Here is an 18,668-nt window from a genome sequence, read left to right as displayed (position 1 = left end):
TCGGGGAACTCCTACACCGCCTGAGCGCCTCCACTTCCAGTTACCCTCGCCTCCCACCACCCCGGCGGGGGTACTGAACCCGGCCTCGAAGCCTAGCAGCAAGCGTCGGTCCTCCCGGCCGCAGTCCTTGCCCCCTCCTCGCTCGCCTCCCCACCCGCCACCTGGCTTCGCAGCGGTGGCTCGGGAAGCCCTAGGCACTTCCCAGAATAGAGAGCAGCTGCCAACGTCAGGCTGCCGCCGGCCGCGAGGTTCCGGGCGCACGCGGTGCGGGCGGAGGGGACGTTGCTCCGCTCTGGCCTTCCTTCTCCCCTCGCGGGCCGGGAAACTGAGGCCCAGGGCCGGAGCAACTTCCCCGGGGTGCAAGGTCCGTGAAGGCCCGGTCGGTCCTGGGCCCCAAGCGTCCCGACCCCCGTCCGCGCTCCCTCGACCACACGCGCCGCCCGGTTACCCGGGAGAGTGGGGCGGGGAGCGGGTCTCTGAGCGAGCGCTCAGCCCGGGAACGCGCAGGGAGCCGGACTCGGCCAACTCGCCGCGAAAGTTGTGGTCTCCCAGCCTGCCCTCGCTTCTCACCTCCGAGACACACCTTCCCGCCGGCCCTGCAGCCGCGCCCTCACATCCGGTCCACCTTGCGCACACCCCTTTCCACGCTCTCCCACAGCCCCTCGCCCTCCTACGCCTGCGGCTCCCAGCCGCTCCCCCTCGCGCATTCCCACCCGCGCCCGGGGCGCGCCTTCCCCTCCCCGCCGCTCGCCCGGCCTCCGCGCCGCGCCTGCCCGGGGTTCTGGCTCCCGGGAGCCCCAGCCCCAGGCCGCGACCCGCTTCCGCCCGCCCGGCGCGGGGCAGAAGTCCCGGTAGCCGCGCGGAGCGCTCGGAGCGCGGGGGGCGCGAGGCGAGGGGCGCAGCGGCGCGGGGCGGGGAGGGGGCGCTCGCTCGCTCACTCTCGGCTGCGCACACGCCCGTACAAACTCTCACACAGACACACGCGGGGTGCGCTGCCGCCGCCCGCCGCTGCTCCTCCTCCCGCCACCGCCTTGAGAGGGAGAGAGGGAGGCAGAGAGAGCGCTTTGTCCGCGCGCCGCCGCCCGGCCCGGGACTCTGCCCCGAGGAGGCAGCCGCGCCGAGTCCCCGCCTCCGCCTCTGCCCCCGGGCGGGCCGGGCCGGCCGCGGTGGGGGGAGCCAGGCTGAGGGTGGGGGTGGGTGGCGGGCGGGCGGAGGGCGGGGAGGGGGGGCGGAGGAGGAGGAGGGGAGACGAGGGCAGCGGAGGAGGCGAGGAGCGCCGGGTACCGGGCCGGGGGAGCCGCGGGCTCTCGGGGAAGAGACGGATGATGAACAAGCTTTACATCGGGAACCTGAGCCCCGCCGTCACTGCCGACGACCTCCGGCAGCTCTTCGGGGACAGGAAGCTGCCCCTGGCGGGACAGGTCCTGCTCAAGTCCGGCTACGCCTTCGTGGACTACCCCGACCAGAACTGGGCCATCCGCGCCATCGAGACCCTCTCGGGTGAGCAGTCGGCGCTGTCCCCCTCCCCCCGCCTCGCCCAGCTCAGGCCGGGACGGCGCCCGGAGGGAGGCCGAGCCCTGCGGGCGGCGCCCGGCGGGGGCTTTAGCGCCCGCACGTTCACTTCCACGCACCAGACCTTCAACTCTCACCGCCGGCCCGCTCTTGGGACGGCCCGCTCCCCTCCCCCCACGGCTCCGGACTCACCCCTTGCCCTCCCAGCCGCAGCCCTGGGGCGACCCCCGAGCCTCCCCTAGGGTTCCCGAGGCTCTCTCGCTCTCCCGGGGCACCCCTTGTTCCTCCGGCTCCCCGAGTTGCTTTCCAGAGTTCCCCACCCCCATCCTTAGAGAGCCCCAGTCTCCCCTTCTTCCCTGACCTTCCCGTCACCCCTTTTGTCAGGGACCCCCCTAAACCCTGAATGTCCTTCTCTCTTGACCGGACCTTACCCCTTCCCGTGCCTCGTGCCCAGGACCTCTCGCCCTCTGGCGTCCCCTGAGCCGCACTCTCCTTTCGAGCCCCCTCCCCAGCTCGCCCCGCGGTCCCCCACTTTTAGCACCCCCTCGGCGCCACCCTGACGATCCCCTCCGAGGTTTCGGGGCTCCCCCCACCCCGCCTTTGCACGACGGCACATCTCTCTCGGTCCTCTCCCGAACCTCAGTCCCTTCTCGCTTGTCTCTCAAGCGCTCCTATTTTTCTCTGAATTTTTTGTCCGATTTTATTGAGAAGAACTCGGGGCTGGGGGCTTTCCGCCGTCTGTCCCCCCGCCTCCCGCTCGGCCAGAAGCACCTTTTTACGAGGTGCCCTGTCTCAACTCGGTGGGGGCCCGGACTGAGAACCGAGAAAGAGGCGACCGGGGGGCCCGCGAGAGCGCTGGAGCCCAGACGGGAGACGGAGAGCGACACACACACACACTCGCGCGCGCGCGCACTCACCAACTCTCCCTCCCGCACACGCACCGCTCGGAGCCGCGCTCGCCCCCAGGCCACGAGCCTGCGCCCCCCGAACCTCGGCCCGGCCGGAGCCCCTTCCCCACTGGCGCGCGGGGTGGGGGCGGGGCAGCGGCGAGGCCAAGGTGACCAGAAGCAGGCGGGGACCCGGCTCTCGCGGAAGCGGCCCCCGGGGGGCTTCGGCGTGTCTCACCAGGGCCACCGGGAGGAGAGGGCAGGGAGGGGAGAGCAGCGGAGCCTTCGGAGCCCGGATTAGCGCAATGGAGAGGTGGGGGCCCGGAGAGGAGCGGGGCCGCGCCAGCCCTGCAGCTTGAGTTTCAAATGAGCTCATCCTTTCAAATTGGCGCCGCTCTTTATTAAATTTGTTTTTCCGGTAATGCCACCCACAGCTATACCTGGGGTCGGGATCCGGGCTCGCACCCTTGCCACCTCGTCCCGGGGAACAAGGCGACATGGGGCGCCCACCTTTTTTCTCCACTGGGAACCAAGTTTGCCCAGCTCGAGCAGGGTAGGAGACCCCTTGAGGGCGCCCGAAGGCGGAGCCGGAGCGTGGAGTTCTGTGCGTGCCCCTCCTAGCCCCCCGCCGGTTTGATCGCAGGAAGGTTCTGAGTGCTTTAATTTCTGTTTTAAAGGTAAAGTGGAATTGCATGGGAAAATCATGGAAGTTGATTACTCAGTCTCCAAAAAGCTCAGGTAAATAATATTTTGCTTAGTTTTTTTGTGTGATTGGTCTTACGTCTAAATAAAAAAAATACACTCAGTTTTTAAAAATGTGCTTGTATAGTTTTTTTTAAAAGGCGTTTGTTTGTTTTTGTAGTGGAGTTAAAATAGTTTAGAAAGCTACATTTTTTACTTTCATTATATAAGGTGTTTACTGTACTTGGAAAGTATCTGGTGCCTTATTGGGGGTGGGTGGCGAACACTAGCTGTGTTAAATTCGCTGGGACCGTTTAACTTGTTTATGAAAACTTGCCTCCCACCCGCCACTCCCACCCCTGCCCCCCAGCACAATGGCAACAAATGCTTGTCAAGACTTCCTGTGAGATGTTAAGAGTAAATATTTACTGTGTCAGCTAAATTGCTTAACTAAACTTCGCGATTATTGCGATTAATTAGTTTTCTTTTTTAGATACCTTAGTGTTGGATAATAAAATAATTCAGCAAGGGGTCGATATTTTTGCATAGTGCTTTAAACAAGTAGGTTGTTTGGATTAGGTGGCAGTTAAAAGCCAGACTTTTTTAGTCACAGAGACTACTGAATATTGCTTCTGAGCGTTTTCTTGTTGTTGTTGCTTTTAAGATATGTTTGAGGCTAAACAAATATCACTGTGAAATCTATAATTATATTTAAGTGCACTGTTGTTAATGAAGGACTAAAAAGTTTTGTGGAGGTTGGATTTCTCCACAGTGATTTGCTTACATGAGAATGTCTATGAGGAGAGAATGAGGGAGAACATCTTTGTTTAAAGTTTATTGTGGACTTTAAATTTGGGCCCTTTATTACTCATTCTAGATTTTTTTTCTGTGTGTCGTAACTTAGTTTATATCCCATTCACATACATTTCTTCACCATTAGTCATTAAGTAGCTGAATTGGAGACTCTAAGTGAAGTCTTTGACTTACCACCTTTACAGTTTGTGATTCTCAATAGTGTAACCATTTACTTGATTTTTGCCAGGATTGAATAGATTTTAAAACAAACTATCCCAATTGTTAAATACATAGATGTTTTGCTTAAAGGGTTTCTAAAAATGTGTGCACATTTCCAGATATGTTTTAACTAAGCAACAGAATATCTTTTGTTTGCCAATGATTCCAGTGGCATATCAGAAAACTAATTAATAACTTAAAAAAAAGAGGTAAAAATTATGATTTGCAGTTTCATGTGTAATATTAAGCTAGTTCTTCTCTAGGAAGAAATGTAATGTGCAACTGATTAATTTTTAAATTAAGTATTTTAAGTTTGTATGCTTTTCTTAAAAAATTTTTTTTGCTTGAGAAATCGAAGTTGAAGCTTTTTGATACATTAACTATTTACTGTAAGTTGAAATTACTCATCTTATAACACTTGAATATTGGATGAACATATTGAACAAGGTTTGAAAGAAGCACCCAAAATATTTGATGGGTTATGTTTCTATAAATATCTAATTCTGTTGGCTGTATAATTGTTTTGAGGGTTTTTTTTGGTTATAATTAGTAAAAATCGGTAGAATTTTATCTTTGGTTAGTTGGTGTCTCATTTCATGTTGCAAAGTATATTATTTAATGTTGCAATGTAAGTGAAATACTAGTTTATCTAAAGTTATTAACATCTCTTGAAACTTCTCACAAATATATTATGTTTTAACTTTTTTCTTTCAAAATACAGAGGTTATTTGCTGTTAGCTGGTGGGTCATTTAGATGATTTTGCTGTGTTTATAAGAGTTCAGAATTAAAAGCTTGTCCCAAATTTTTAGTATTAATTAAATAAAGAGCAATCTAGGACTTATACAGCTCTACTGGTACATGATTTCTTTGAACACTGTGGGTAATATGAAATACCTAGGAGGTAGATTGAAATGCGCTGTGTATGATTCACTACTCTGAAGATGTCTGACATGCCAAATGTATGCATAAGCTGCTGCTGTAGAGGGCTGCTTCATTTCTGATTGGATAGCTTTGATCTTTCTTCCTTTCCTTTATTAGTTTAAAATGCAGAAATTAGTTACTGGTACTGCAGGCTAAGGGAGAGAGAGCTGATGCCTGGTGTTGTGTACTGAGCTCAGACTCCTGGGAGGAGGCAGCTGTGTGTTCTCATGTACAGGGCTCCACCACGGAGGGGACTCTCAAAAACAGGGTACTGTGACATTTGAAACCAAAGCTTTTATGTTATATGGTGACTATTTTGGTGTTCTTTTATTGCACTTCCATGAAAATTAACAAGTTAAAAGTACATTTGTTGGCCTTCAGTCAGTTCTATATGTGGTTTTTGTGTTAGTAGAAGTGAAAATGTGAAGAAAACAATTCATCCTCATTGCTTGCTTACTTAAAAAACCATTCCACAAGTGAGTGCTCATTTTCTTTATATTGTTCTGATTTCTTTCTGTTCTCAAGAATCAGTTTTAATATCTATATTCCAAATAGATTTTTTTTAACCTAATGATACTTGGGAGGAGATGTTTTTTATCTTAAGTTATGAAAATATTGGCATGCCATTTGCTTACCAATTGGATCTTTTGTTAAATATCATTCTAGCATTATTTTATATGTGCTGTTTTTGTAGACAGACTAGATAATATTATTTTCTCAGGGTCACTTAAAAGTAGAAAACTCTTTTTTCTTTTGCCACATGTGCTTCATTCTTATTAAATGCAAATTATTGTAATGTAAACCATGTACAAACCATCTATTCTTCTTACTTTCTAAGTTGTCTTCAGGCTCTGTTGAATAAAAATCTTTGATTCTTTTTTCTGTATTCGCATTTCTTGGTAGCATATATGACTCAAAGATTTCTTAAGGAAGAAAAAACAGACAAAGGGCTGTAAAAGTTGTGGGAACTTCCTTGATAGAAATTTCATTTTTGATGTTGATGAGAGTTTAGTTTAAAAAAAATTTATATACTATATGTATCTACACACATGCACACACACACACATTACATAAATTGTTTTGAGCTAAGACATACGCTAACCTGAATGTGCTTTGTAACTAAAGTTGAATGATTCTGTGAGAAACAAAACTTTGAAAAATGCAATTTCTGCCCACTTCTAGGAAGTAACTAAGTGGTGCTAGACATGCTTTCACTGAGATGGTGAGAATACTATGAGGTAGTGTAGGGAAAAGCTATGAATTTGTCTTTCATGAGTTAAAAATCAGTAATTGTGTTCTCTCCAATGCAAATGAATTTGGTCTCCTATAGGAATGTTAAAGAAAACAGTATCTCAATTGTGTTTTGCTTGTATGTACTACATTGTGTATAGTTGAATTAAATACCAAAAAGAAAAAAAAAAAACCCAACCACCCAACCTCAAGCCCTCCCTGCAACAAAGGCTTTTGATGGATCAATTTTTAATTTTGTAACAACAGAAAAGACTTTATTAGGTTAAAATCATATGGTACCCTATTTCAAGAATTTGTTGAATTAGAAATTAAGGCCTGGATTTAATTGTATAGATTCCATGTGTGGATATTTTACATATATATATATGTACACACACATACACACACATATATATATTACTGTAAGGTTAGTTTTGATTTGACTTTGAGTTGGACATTTAGTTTCCCATTTTAAAAAAAGGCTAGTAATTTTTTTATGCCGTTCTAGGTAATGCCATAGAAAATTACACATTTTCGTGACCTTTAAGAGATAAGTGTTGGGATTAAAATAGAAGCAATAAAGAAAAAAGTTACTTGGTAATTCAGGTTTAAAATTCTAGTTTGTGTTTTTAAAAGACTGGTCATTGTTTTTTACGTTATTTGGTTAAATATTAAAAGCCATTGAAATCTACAAAGCGAAATAGATGTTATATGGGGCTTGATTTTCCAATTTGACAAATTCATAACAATTTTAAATTATATTGTAGTGATTTATAAAAGTACTAGATGGCTAAACACATGAACGTTAATTCTAAAAGGTGATTTGGTGATATGTAATACATTTGTCAAATTGTGTTTTTTTAAATAATGTTTCTTTGTAATTATGGCTGGGTATAAGATGACCAGTAAGGGATGATCTCAGAGTTTTGTTTTTTATTATGTTAGCCTGAGATTATCATTTATATAGAGAAGATGAGAGAAGATTAATAATATTTGTAGAACACCTTTTATACATAATGATCTAAAGCACAATATATTTTCTTTAAGAAGAAAAATTTTAAAGGATGTTATAAGATTTAGAACTAATACATATCAAAATCAACATTTCACTATTATTTTGAGTAAATGCTTTTTATTTTACAGAGGTTGTTCCAGTTTTTTAGATGGGGGGAATGTAAATGACATTGAAATGTGCATAAAAGGGTGGTAATTTGGGCACATTTATTAAAAGTCAGAAAGTTATGAAAATCAGATTTCTGTAAGAACTATTTATACATATTTGATACTTTCAGCTTTCTAAATATTTGCTGTCTCCTGCTGAATCACTCTTCCAAGTCTGCTAATGAAATCCTCAAAAGTAGATGAGCAATTGGTCAGTTGTTAGAGGACATAATTTGAGTTTAAGTGCATCAATCTCTGTGGTTCAGCGGGGTGTGTGCACATGGGGGTGTGTGTGTGTGTGCACACGTGCGTGTGTGTTTTATGGGAGACAGTAGTTTCAGACAGATGGTATCAAGAGGGAAGAGGAGGATATCTTTAAATTAAACAACAAATGTTCTGGATTTTAGTCCTGACAAGGCAAATGAAAATTACTAGGTGTTTGAACCTTGTGGTAAATAAAGGGAGTCAAGTGCAATAATATGTGCCTTGAGTGATGCATAACTCTTGCAGGTGTTTAACCTTGTGGGAGCCAGGGCACAGACACCTGTAGTGGCTTCTTCAGTGAGCATGCTACTGGAAGGACCATTCTGTGGGAAATTTACTCTCCTTCACTTTTGCTTGGATGTCCCCTCTCACTAAGAGAATTGGCAAATGATTCTGTGTAGGCTTTGATTTTCTATAGAAGATTTAAGATTTGAATATGGATTTTCATTTAGAAATTCTATACTGTGGAAGACAGTGTATTATTTTGCATAACAAAAGTACTCTGAGAGAATCAGTTTCATTAGAAGAAGCATAGTATTGAGCTGGTTTCTTTGGAGGCTGTTAAAAAAGTTGAATAATAAATTTCAAAAATATATTTTAAAAAATTATATTTAAATGCCACCAAAATGTCTTCAGTGTTCTTATTGGTGTTGAAGAAGAAAGTGGTGGGGTTTGGCTAAACCAATTTTTTAAACCAGCTTTCTAAAAATTTTAGTCAAAAGCATAATTTCCAAAAGTTATGATTAACTTCTTAATTTGAAGAATGGGAGAGTTCTGTTTAACAAAATTTGCCCAAGTAATTTGTTAGTCAAGGTTTGTCCTTTTTACACTCAAATTAAAGTTCAAGTTAGTTTGGATAGTCATTCAAAACACTATCACTGAAGAAAACATAATAGCAAATAAACAACAAACACCTACCAGTAAAGATAACAGTCTTTCCTTTCATTTATCACCATTAAAATATTTTTTTAAATCTTTTACTTTATAATTTGACTTCATGCTTACAAACTTGTAATTTTCATTTGGTGGCATGGACTGTAGGGGTTCTATTTTGGGCAGCAAAATTGCAGAGTGCTCAGAGCATTATTTTTAAGGTTTTTCTTTTCCTGTTTTGATCATGTACTTTAGTCTGGTCTTTCCATAAAATAGTGAAGAAAAATTATTTTCTTTTACAGCAAAATTCAGATTTTGTTACTTTGGCTTCCAAAGAGGAGGGAGAATATAATTACTGTTTCTTTAATTTGGTTTAGTGTTTGATGGCATGTTGAGGTGTTGAATAAGTAGACCAGAGAAAATGGATACTTTTGAATTAATAGCAGGCAATCAAGTCCAAAATGATGTCCATCATTTAATAGATATGTTTCTTCCCCAAGCCTCTGGTTCTCACTAAATAATAAGCTTACATTTTAGACACATGTTTTGTTTATTCTTGGATTTCCTATTTATTTATCTGTTCTATACTTTATTTCTTAAAATGTGAAGATTTAGTTAGAATTTTCCCATTCTGTTTATTATCAAGAATATTTCATAAAATAGGTATTTCAGTAAGTCCATTAAATGAAAATTAAGAGTTTTGATGCATGTTTTAGACTTTCTTCTATCTATCTATATCAAGGAAAATGTTGTACCTAATGACCAGGATAATCTGTATGGGACGATTGCAATGAGAATGATATTTTCAGTTTTTCTTATTATCATACAATTAATGTGTACCAACATGTGAGGATTTGCCCTATGGGGGAAGGTTGGACTTTTAATTTTTGTTTTAAATGTGATCAGAAAGGTAATATCATGATTCCATGTGTTGACATGTAAATAATACTAGATAAATGTATATTTATGTGCCTGCATCTCATATTCACATAGTACTGATAATATCTCAGCTTCTTCAACACATTATTTCATTTATTCTAAATAATAATTATGTGAAGAAGAAAGGACAGTTAATATTATTCCTTTTTTTAGATGAGAAAACTCAGTCTCAGAGAAATTTAATAATTTACCTAAGGTCACATTACTATTAAATAGTAAAGCTAGGGTTAGAACTTCTGATTCTCAGTCCAGCGTACTTCACCTACATTTACTTTGTTTATTAATTAAAGAAGTTATCTGAAAGTGTTGTACAGTTCAAAGGTTGCCATTCAAGAATGATGGAAAGATATAAATATAGATTTGTTTGTGAATCACCCTTTGCAATGATCTTATTCTTAATCAATCCAAATGATCTGTACTTTGTTATAGTTTTTAAGAAAAAAATTAGAAACAGAGGTCATTTTTAAATTACTGGCAGTATCACTGTGCTTGCCCATAGACAGAAGTGGGGTATGCCTAACCAAGAAGGTTGGATCTTGATGTTGTTGTTACATTGCTTTTTTTAGTGTTTGCATTCCTTGTATTATGACATAGGACATTGCCGAGAAAGATGTTTCAACAGCTGAGCCACACAGATTACACAGGTAGCCCTGGTCAAGACCGTGTGCCACATGGTAAAGGAAAGTCAAGCTCAAGGAATCACTTGGGTGGGTTTGTTCCAGGTTTCAGCCAATCCATTGCCAGAGGGCAGGACTGTTTCGTTTTAAGTGTTTTGCTGGTAGCTGCCAAGTCTTTCCTGAGATTTGGTGTCTCTCTCTGATTCACTTTCTGTACAGAATATGGCCTTTGGCCTCTCCTGTGGGAGTGAAATGAATGTTAATAGGATAGCATCCCTAAAGTTCTCTGAGTTCCTTATTAATGATATAGTCACTCAAAAGCATATACTAAATAACTAAGCATGTGAAGAACAGTCCATTTCCCCTTAATTGTGAACTTTGCCTACATTTATCCTCGTTTCCTTTAACTTTTGTGTAGTATCATATTTATGGTGGTGGTGGAAGGGAGGAAGGAATTATCAAGAAAAAGGTAAGTGAAAGAAGATTATTTCCAACTCCCTAGGCATTTCATTTCTTTAACTTAGTAGAGCCCAGAGTAGGGTATTGCATGTTCTGTGGAATTCTGACTCAGAAGATGGGGAAAAGGAAGAAAGGTAACTAATACTTGCTGAGTAGTTAATGTGCTAGGCATTGGACTAGGCCTTCTCCATATTTTTTTGTATACAGCCGAGAGAGATCTGAATTTCATCCCTTTCACAGATAGGGCTGTAAAGCTTTGGACTCCAAAGCAACTCCTTCTATTGACCAAACCTGCTTCAAAGAAGCAGTGGGCGTCTTACCCTTGCTTACCATCTAATTTGTATACAGTAACAGCACCCTAGCAATAAAGTAGGAAGTTGTGATAATGTGTACATAGGTAATAGAGTAACTTTGTATGTTTTTCCTAACTCAGAATTAGAGCTAAAGTTTACATGTATACAACAGATATGCTGAGGAAGATAAAGGACTGACTAACTGAAGTTAGTATATTTTTAATTTAGTGTAATTGAGAAACAACTGAAAGTGTTAGTCATAATTTGAAGAAACTTTCTTGAAGTAGACCTATAGTAGAGGCATTAGTAATTACTTAAAGATAAAAAGATTAAAAAAAAATCATTGTGGTTGAAAGTTAAGTGTAAAAAACATATGTATGCAGTGGGGTGGGGTGGGTAGGGAGGGTCTGTATTTTTGCCTTTGGCCCAGATACTTTTTTTAAATCCTGGAAAAAAACACCTCAGACTTTTTTGTGTAGGACCTAGAGTGTTGCACAAAGTGTGGCATGCTTTCATTTTTATCTGTATATTTTAAAAGTGTCTATGATTTGGAGATGGAAATACGGGATTCTTGAAAATTATCTTCTATAGAGTGGTTCATCTTATTAACATTAGAAAATTTTAAACCTTTTAATTAATTAATTAATTAATGGCTGTGTTGGGTCTTCGTTGCTGTGCACGGGCTTCTCATTGTGGTGGCTTCTCTTGTTGTGGAGCACGGGCTCTAGGCACATGGGCTTCAGTAGCTGTGGCTCGAAGGCTCTAGAGAACAGGCTCAGTAGTTGTGGCACACGGGCTTAGTTGCTCTGTGGCATGTGGGATCTTCCCGGATCAGGGCTTGAACCCATGTCCCCTGCACTGGCAGGCGGATTCTTAACCACTGTGCCACCAGGGAAGCCCTTAAACCTTTTTGACAATGAAAGATTCTGAAAGCACAGGGAGTAGAAAGATTTGTATATTCTTTTTGATACACTGCTTAAGCATATTATGCATTCATAACTTTTTTGTTTTTTTTTTAGTAAATAGGACTTGAGATACAATTATGCTACCAATGGAATGAGATATACAAGAATTTTGCTTCGTAGATATAGAGGTGGTGCTTTTTTGATAAGGTAATTTTATGAAAAACATTTTATTATAAGATGAAAAATAATGGCTTTTCTCAGTCAAGAGTATTATCAGAAAAGATTTTTATTGCCACATTTATATATTCTTTTTTACTCTTTCTCTTTGAAAGTAAAGCAAAAAACTGTTTCATTGAATGGTGGTTCTGTGGACAGGTTAACCTCAAACCAACTCACGAAATAGAGGCTATTTCTAAAACGCTTACGTGAGGACAGGCTGTATAGTTTTTGGTACGTGGAGACCTTTTACTTTAGTCCCTCTTGATCTTTGTGATTTTAACAATGCATATTTGAAAAATGGATGTTTTGTCTCTTCATTGTGTAGATAAGGTTTTGGAGTAAAAGTGTTTGTGCATCATTATATGAGAGAGTCGGAGATAGATGATGAAAGAGTTTAACGCTGAAAAACTGGAGTTTAACCTCTTCAATTATTAAGAACAGAGGGAGGAGAGAAGCAAGGAAGGAGGAAGAAAGGAGGAAAGGAAGGAAGGAGAGAAAGAGGAATGGAGGAAGGGAGAAAGGATACAGGTAGCCGTAGAAGCATAGGTGGCTGAACTTTGTTGTGCAGCTTGTACGGTCTGTAATTCCAGAGCATGTGAGAAAGACTGGTACTCACTGGTGGTGGGTGGGAGACAGTAAGTGATTCCATTGGTGGTAGCAGGACCAGGAGGCTCACACAAGTTGTTCTTTGACTTTTAAAAACCCTTAGAGTATGTGGTTGGCCTACCCCACAAACGGTCTTATATTTCTTTCTTTGAGGCCCTGCACTGGCCAGTTCCTCTCTCTTATTCTCCTTCCCCTTTGTACTTCTGCAGGGATGGCTGGGCAGGACTGGTGCCTGGTGTGTGGGGCCTGCCTCCAGCCTGGTGCCCCCTCGCTGGCGGAGTCTGGGGAAGTGGGGAGGCATGTGTGTGCTTGCTCAGTGTGCTGGAATGTATGGGCTCTGTGGCTCACGCTTCCTCGGAACGTGCCACAGACACGCTCCTCCATGGTCTCCACGGTCCTGGGGGTCAACCCTCATAAGCTTTTGTGAGTAGTTGAAAACTTGGGATGGAATTTCCCAGTGCTGAAAGTTTAGGCTACTGTTTTTCCCCCCTGAAGTGGATTTGTGTTTATTCTTTGTAAAGGAAAAATATCTACTAACAACAACCATTGAAGAACAGAAAAAAATTTGTGGGTGCGTAAATAACCTGGCTTTTCTCCTGGATCCAGCTGTACTCTTTTTTTCCCCTCTCTTCAGACTGATAGTGATGTCTTCAAATCATGGACACTGAATTTGTAAACTAAGCTCTTTAAAACTCCCCGAGTTGTGTCGCTGCTAAAGATGATGAAATCAAGGATCTTTAGAAACTAGGTTTTGTGTTTTTTTAAATAAATTTTATTTATTTATTTTTGGCTGCGTTGGGTCTTCCTTGCTGCGCATGGGCTTTCTCTAGTTGCGGTGAGCGGGGGGCTACTCTTCACTGCGGTACGTCGGCCTCTCACTGCGGTGGCTTCTCTTGTTGCAGAGCACGGGCTCTAGGTGCGCAGGCTTCAGTAGTTGTGGCACACGGGCTCAGTAGTTGTGGAGCACGGACTCTAGGTGCGCAGGCTTCAGTAGTTGAGGTGCACGGGCTTAGTTGCTCCGCGGCATGTGGGATCTTCCTGGACCAGGGCTTGAACCCGTGTCCCCTGCAATAGCAGGCGGATTCTTAACCGCTGCGCCACCAGGGAAGCCTGAGAAACTAGGTTTTAAGCTCAGATTTTTTAAAATATAGGATTTAATCTCCTTTCTAAGGAATAAAAAACAAACTGCTGGTTGGTTAATATTCTTTAAATTTTTTAGTTGCTTAATATTTTTTTAAAATTTAGATTTTATTTATTTTATTCTTCACTAAAGATTTGCAATGACAAAGGCGCTGGTGGCTCCATTATTTGAAATAAAGACAGGGATTTAGGTTTATGAAGTAGGTAAGTTAAAAAGGAATTTTGTTGTAAGGGTTATAAAAGAATTGAGAACAGGTGGCTGGTTCTGATGTAATTCTTTATACATCTTAAGAGGTTTGCCAGGGAAGAGTTAGCTCTTTGGTTCATTGATTTTTGTATTAATGGTTTGCCATATGTGTCTATTTCAATAGTGATTTCAAAACAGTAATTCTGATATTGAAAATGATTTGTGGCTTTAGTTCACCTATAACAATCATGGTCAAGGTGTTAATACCTGCCTTAAAAATTTCCAGGCCAGAGTCACATGTTTTATTCCCCACACTAGTGCTTTTAACAGAGTGTTCCACGGAGCCTTAGGATTCTGAGGAGATGCCAAATTTATGGGAAGAGGGAGTGGACATATGTACCTGGGGGATCCTGTCTTCTTACCAACCTTTCAGTTGGAAGACAGCTGCATTCGTTGTTGTTTTATATATTGGAGTTTGGTCTAGAATTTGGATTAGCAGAGGGGCTTGCTGCTTTGAAAAAACAGTTTGGAAGTATCTGTCCTATAGTGTGTAATTCTGGGCCTTGAGTCCATCCCTTCCTTGATCAGGTATTCTAGCAGATGCAAACCTCTTTCCTGAGGAAAGTTTAGACCCTGCCTCCCTTACTTGTGAATCCTGTGGAATGGCCTTCCATCTTCTGTCACTTTCGCTTTAGTAACAACTGTTTGCTTTGCCAACTGCATGCCAGACTACTAAATCTATGGATTTTTCTACAATCAACAGCACAGATTGTTTGCCCTTCAGGAACTTTCCAGGGAGCTCCTTGGGCAATAATTGTACTCTAGCTCTTGGCAGAGCCATTAGAGTCAACTGACTTTGTACAGTGATGGGTCTGGTGACATGGGACCCTCTCATTCATCAAGAACAAGTTTTTGCTTTAGGAGGTGCAAGCAGGATGGCCTTCCTACCCCTTCTTCAAGCAGAGCAGCCCTACTTTTATCTGGTGTGTGTGTTGGGCTTCCATGAACAGAGGTGATCTTCAAAATATTTTCACCTGGGTAGAGTGGATGCCCAACACATCAGAAGGGACCTGAGCCATTATACTCTAACGTGCGCTTTTTCAGTATCAGTCCTGCATGTATGATTCTTGTTCAAAACCAGGATATTACTTCCAAAAATATTATTTTTTCGATGATTTCTTAACTTATGGCCAAAGACTCTTGGGGGGAGTCCTTATAGTCCTGAGGGAGAGAGGGAGAGGGAGAGGGAGACTGGGACACTGCCCTTTGAGCTCTCCTCCATGCCCCTATGCTTTACCACTCTAACTTCCTGCAGATTGGTCTTCAAAGATTAATGATTTCATAATATGCACTCAAGTTTTATTTTATAGTAAGACTGTTCTAATAGACCACCATATATTTACAGGGGTCCACACTTAGATTCCTGCAGATGACATAAGTGGTGGCAAAGGGGGGTGTTCTATGGAGTGTAGGAGGGGTAGCTATTAGCTCCAACCAGAAATCAGAGTTCTTATTTTAAACATTTAAAATTTTCAACCATTGAAAAAATTTTGGAGACACTGTGAGAGTCAAAGAAGAGAGCAGATTCATCTGGCTCACGGGTTGCCAGTTTGCAGTCTCTGCCGCATGAAAGTCTGCATCCTCTTCAAAATATTGTCAAAAACACTCTGTTATGTTTAGTATCTCTTACCTTTAAGGCTGTCTGTGAGTGAGAGGGGAAAGTCCTTCTCTTGATAAACTGGATAAACTAGTATGTCTCTTATCTAATAATGATAGCTGTTTGGAAGCTCAAAACTAAAATTAGGTCTCAGAGCAACCATCCTTCGTCTAGTTTTCTGGAATAATTATTTTCTCCATTAAAGAGTACCCTATAGTTTTATCTTTATGTAGAGATCTTATTTTGCTTCTGTTGTATTTAGCCATCTAAAATCCTTTGGTAAATATAGAATTTACATATGCTGAATATGTGACACTCTTATAAGTTTATGTAGTATTTCAGAATACATGTTCATGAGAAAAAAGTAAACCTCTATTTTCATATAATTGGAGGAACATGTTTCCATATCAGTCTAAATTCTTCTCCAGTTAAACACTAGGCCAACTATAGATAATGTCTTAAACCATTTCCTAAGAAAATACGATTCTCATATGTCCAGCAAACATTTTAAAAAATAAGAACTTGAGTTCTGCCTATAAATCAACATCTGATGTAAGGCAGGTAGTTTGAAAAGCATAGAGTGTACTTGGTAGGAAAATTTGGTGGTGAAAAAAATGTGCTTTTAAATACGTTTGAAAAATGTTTTGGTTACTGTTGCACTTTCTTGTATTTAAGTTGAGGAAATTGAAAGCCATATGGATTCTGCTTCTGGGCCCTGGGTAAATACTCATTAAGGCCAAACTAAATGAGAACTGCCAATTGCCTAAGGGACCTTTTTTAAAAAAAAAGAAAAGAAAAGACAAGAAAAACAAAACACTTCTCTGACAGTTGGAATTAGCATTTTTTAAATGTATCTTTTTGTTCTATAATTTACATACATAATGAAATAGCCCATTAGTGATCACCATAATGGTGAGGTAAAGCCCTTGTCTTGGAGAACTGTTAAGTTAGCAAGTCATCTATGGTAAGGCATAATAGAGTGGACAACTTGGTGATAGGTAAGTAGATTGAATTGTGAGGTGAGAGTGATGCCATGGTAAAAAAACAATCTTGGGGAGAGAGTAGCTTTTAAGAAGGAAATCACATTTTGGGTATGTTGAGTTTGATGTCATGTGAGATATCCAAGTGGAGCTCTTCTGAAAGCGGCTACTTGATATAAGACTGAAAGTTAAGTTAGAAGTAATTATTAGAATTAAAGTATAGTTTTAATAGAATTTTTTTTTTCTCAAAGGCAATTTTGTAGAAGCTCTTGATCTTAGAATTTTAGAATAGCATATACACCATGATTTACTGGGGCTTTGAACAGAACTCATCAAGGGGTGGAAAGAACATGGATTTTGGAATCAAAATCACTGAATTTAGACCCCAGCCATGTTGCTTACTAGTGTTTCATCTTAGAGCCTAAATTTCACCTGTCAAATTGGATTCTAATACTAAATAATTAATGTTACTGTGTTGTTTATATAGCAATGTATTAACATGCATGACACATAGAAAAAACTTATAAATATTGATTCTCTCTCCATTTATTCACCTTCAGCTTGTACTAGAAGTAAATGCCTCACTCGAGGAAAAAAAAAGTTAGCAAGTCATTTATGGTAAGGCATAATAAAGTAGCATACAGGATCAGGGAGTTCAGGATTTTATATGTCTCCCCTCATTTGTGATGGATCTAAATGGTCATAGGTTCCACAAAAATAGCTAACTCTATTTCGGGGGCTGGTTTTTTGAATTTTAAAAATTTGAAGTTCCATGCGATCTGGGTCTTATTTTTTATTTCCACTGTTGCATCTTCAATGCCTGGAAATAGCTGCTCATTAAATATTTTTGAATGAATTAATTAAAATTTAAATCATAATTAAGATATCATTAATAATTTACTTTTCTTTCTTTCCCTCTTTTTCTCTTTTTTTCCTTCTTTATTTTCAAACAGGGCAGGGAGGATAGCAGTTCAAAGATTTTGCTTTTTTGTGAGTGGTTTTTTCAAACTTTTGACTTAATCTTTTGGCTTACATAGAATGAAACCTTCACGGACATTTTAGGTACGAAGTGTCTTTAAAACATGAGGTGAGCTGCAAAAGAGCAGTTGCACAGGGCTGCAAAACGAGTCTTAGAAAGCAAAGATTTAGATTTGTTGGAACCAGAATAGGATTTACAAATCAGTCTTCTTAAAAAAAAAAATAAAGATAGGTTCATCTTAGTACTATTAAATTCAGTATGATTACATGAAAATACAATTTTCCCTGTAGATATTTTTTTCTGTATAACCCAAATTGCATTAAATATCTGCTGAGAATCACAGAAGAAAAACCTGTTGGAAAAAAATGAAAGCAGCTGTCCTTCTGTTGCAAGATAATAGGTGGATACAAGAATCAAACTTAAGGTGTGTTTTTATATAGTAAATCAAACATGATCAGTTTAAGCAGATAGCCTCGAAAGTTATTATGGAAAAAACCGACAAGTACAAAAATGACAGTATTTACCAGTGGTTAAGATAATTCATAAGCAAGGAAGAGACTGATCTTAAATTAAGTGTTAATTGCAAAGCAAGATGCTGTCAAGTGCTGTGTATTAGTAATCTGTTACTGCATACGAATTACCCCAAAATTTAGCAATTTAAAACAACCAACACTTATTATGGCACACATTTTCTGAGGGTCAGGAACATGTAGCAGTTTAGCTGGGTTGTTCTAGCTCAGCGTCTTTCATGAAATTGCAGTCAAGTTGCCACCCGGGTCTGAAGTCATCCAAAGACTCCACTGGGCTGGAAGATCTGCTGCGAGGCTCACTCCTGGGGTTGTTGGCAGGCCTCCGTCTTTCTCTGCCTGTGGGCTGGAGGTCTCTGTTCCCCACAGTGTGGGCTTCTCCGTGGGTCTGTGCACAGCATGACAGCAGGCTTCCCTGAGTGAGTAATCCAAGAAAGAGTGACACCACACAGCCTTTTATGGCCTAGCCACTGAGTTGCACGTTGTCACTTCTGCCTTATTTTGTTTGTTAGATACAAGACTCTAGTTCTGTCCACACTCGAAGGGAAGGGACTACTCAAAAGGTGAATACCAAGAGGTAGGGATCATTGGGGACCATCTAGGGCTGAGTTAAGTC

At 41.5% G+C, this 18,668-nt stretch overlaps 1 protein-coding gene across 3 annotated transcripts in view; it reads left to right on the top strand.

Annotated features, from left to right (window-relative positions):
* The first annotated feature begins 1,241 nt into the window (after window positions 1–1,241).
* The window catches only part of IGF2BP2 (insulin like growth factor 2 mRNA binding protein 2), a 158,916-nt gene continuing 141,489 nt past the window's right edge, over window positions 1,242–18,668 (top strand). For all 3 annotated transcript variants that reach the window (XM_079922531.1, XM_079922532.1, XM_079922530.1), the window contains exons 1-2: window positions 1,242–1,500; window positions 3,077–3,137. In XM_079922531.1, the coding sequence (XP_079778657.1) occupies window positions 1,323–1,500; window positions 3,077–3,137 (239 nt within the window). In that variant the 5' untranslated portion in view covers window positions 1,242–1,322. The remainder of the gene's footprint in view (window positions 1,501–3,076; window positions 3,138–18,668) is intronic.

The sequence above is a fragment of the Stenella coeruleoalba genome (assembly GCF_951394435.1).
Source record: "Stenella coeruleoalba genome assembly, chromosome: 5".
Taxonomy (NCBI): Eukaryota; Metazoa; Chordata; class Mammalia; order Artiodactyla; family Delphinidae; genus Stenella; species Stenella coeruleoalba.
The sequence above is the reverse complement of the archived record's forward strand: the minus strand, read 5'-3'. Positions and strand labels throughout refer to the sequence as shown.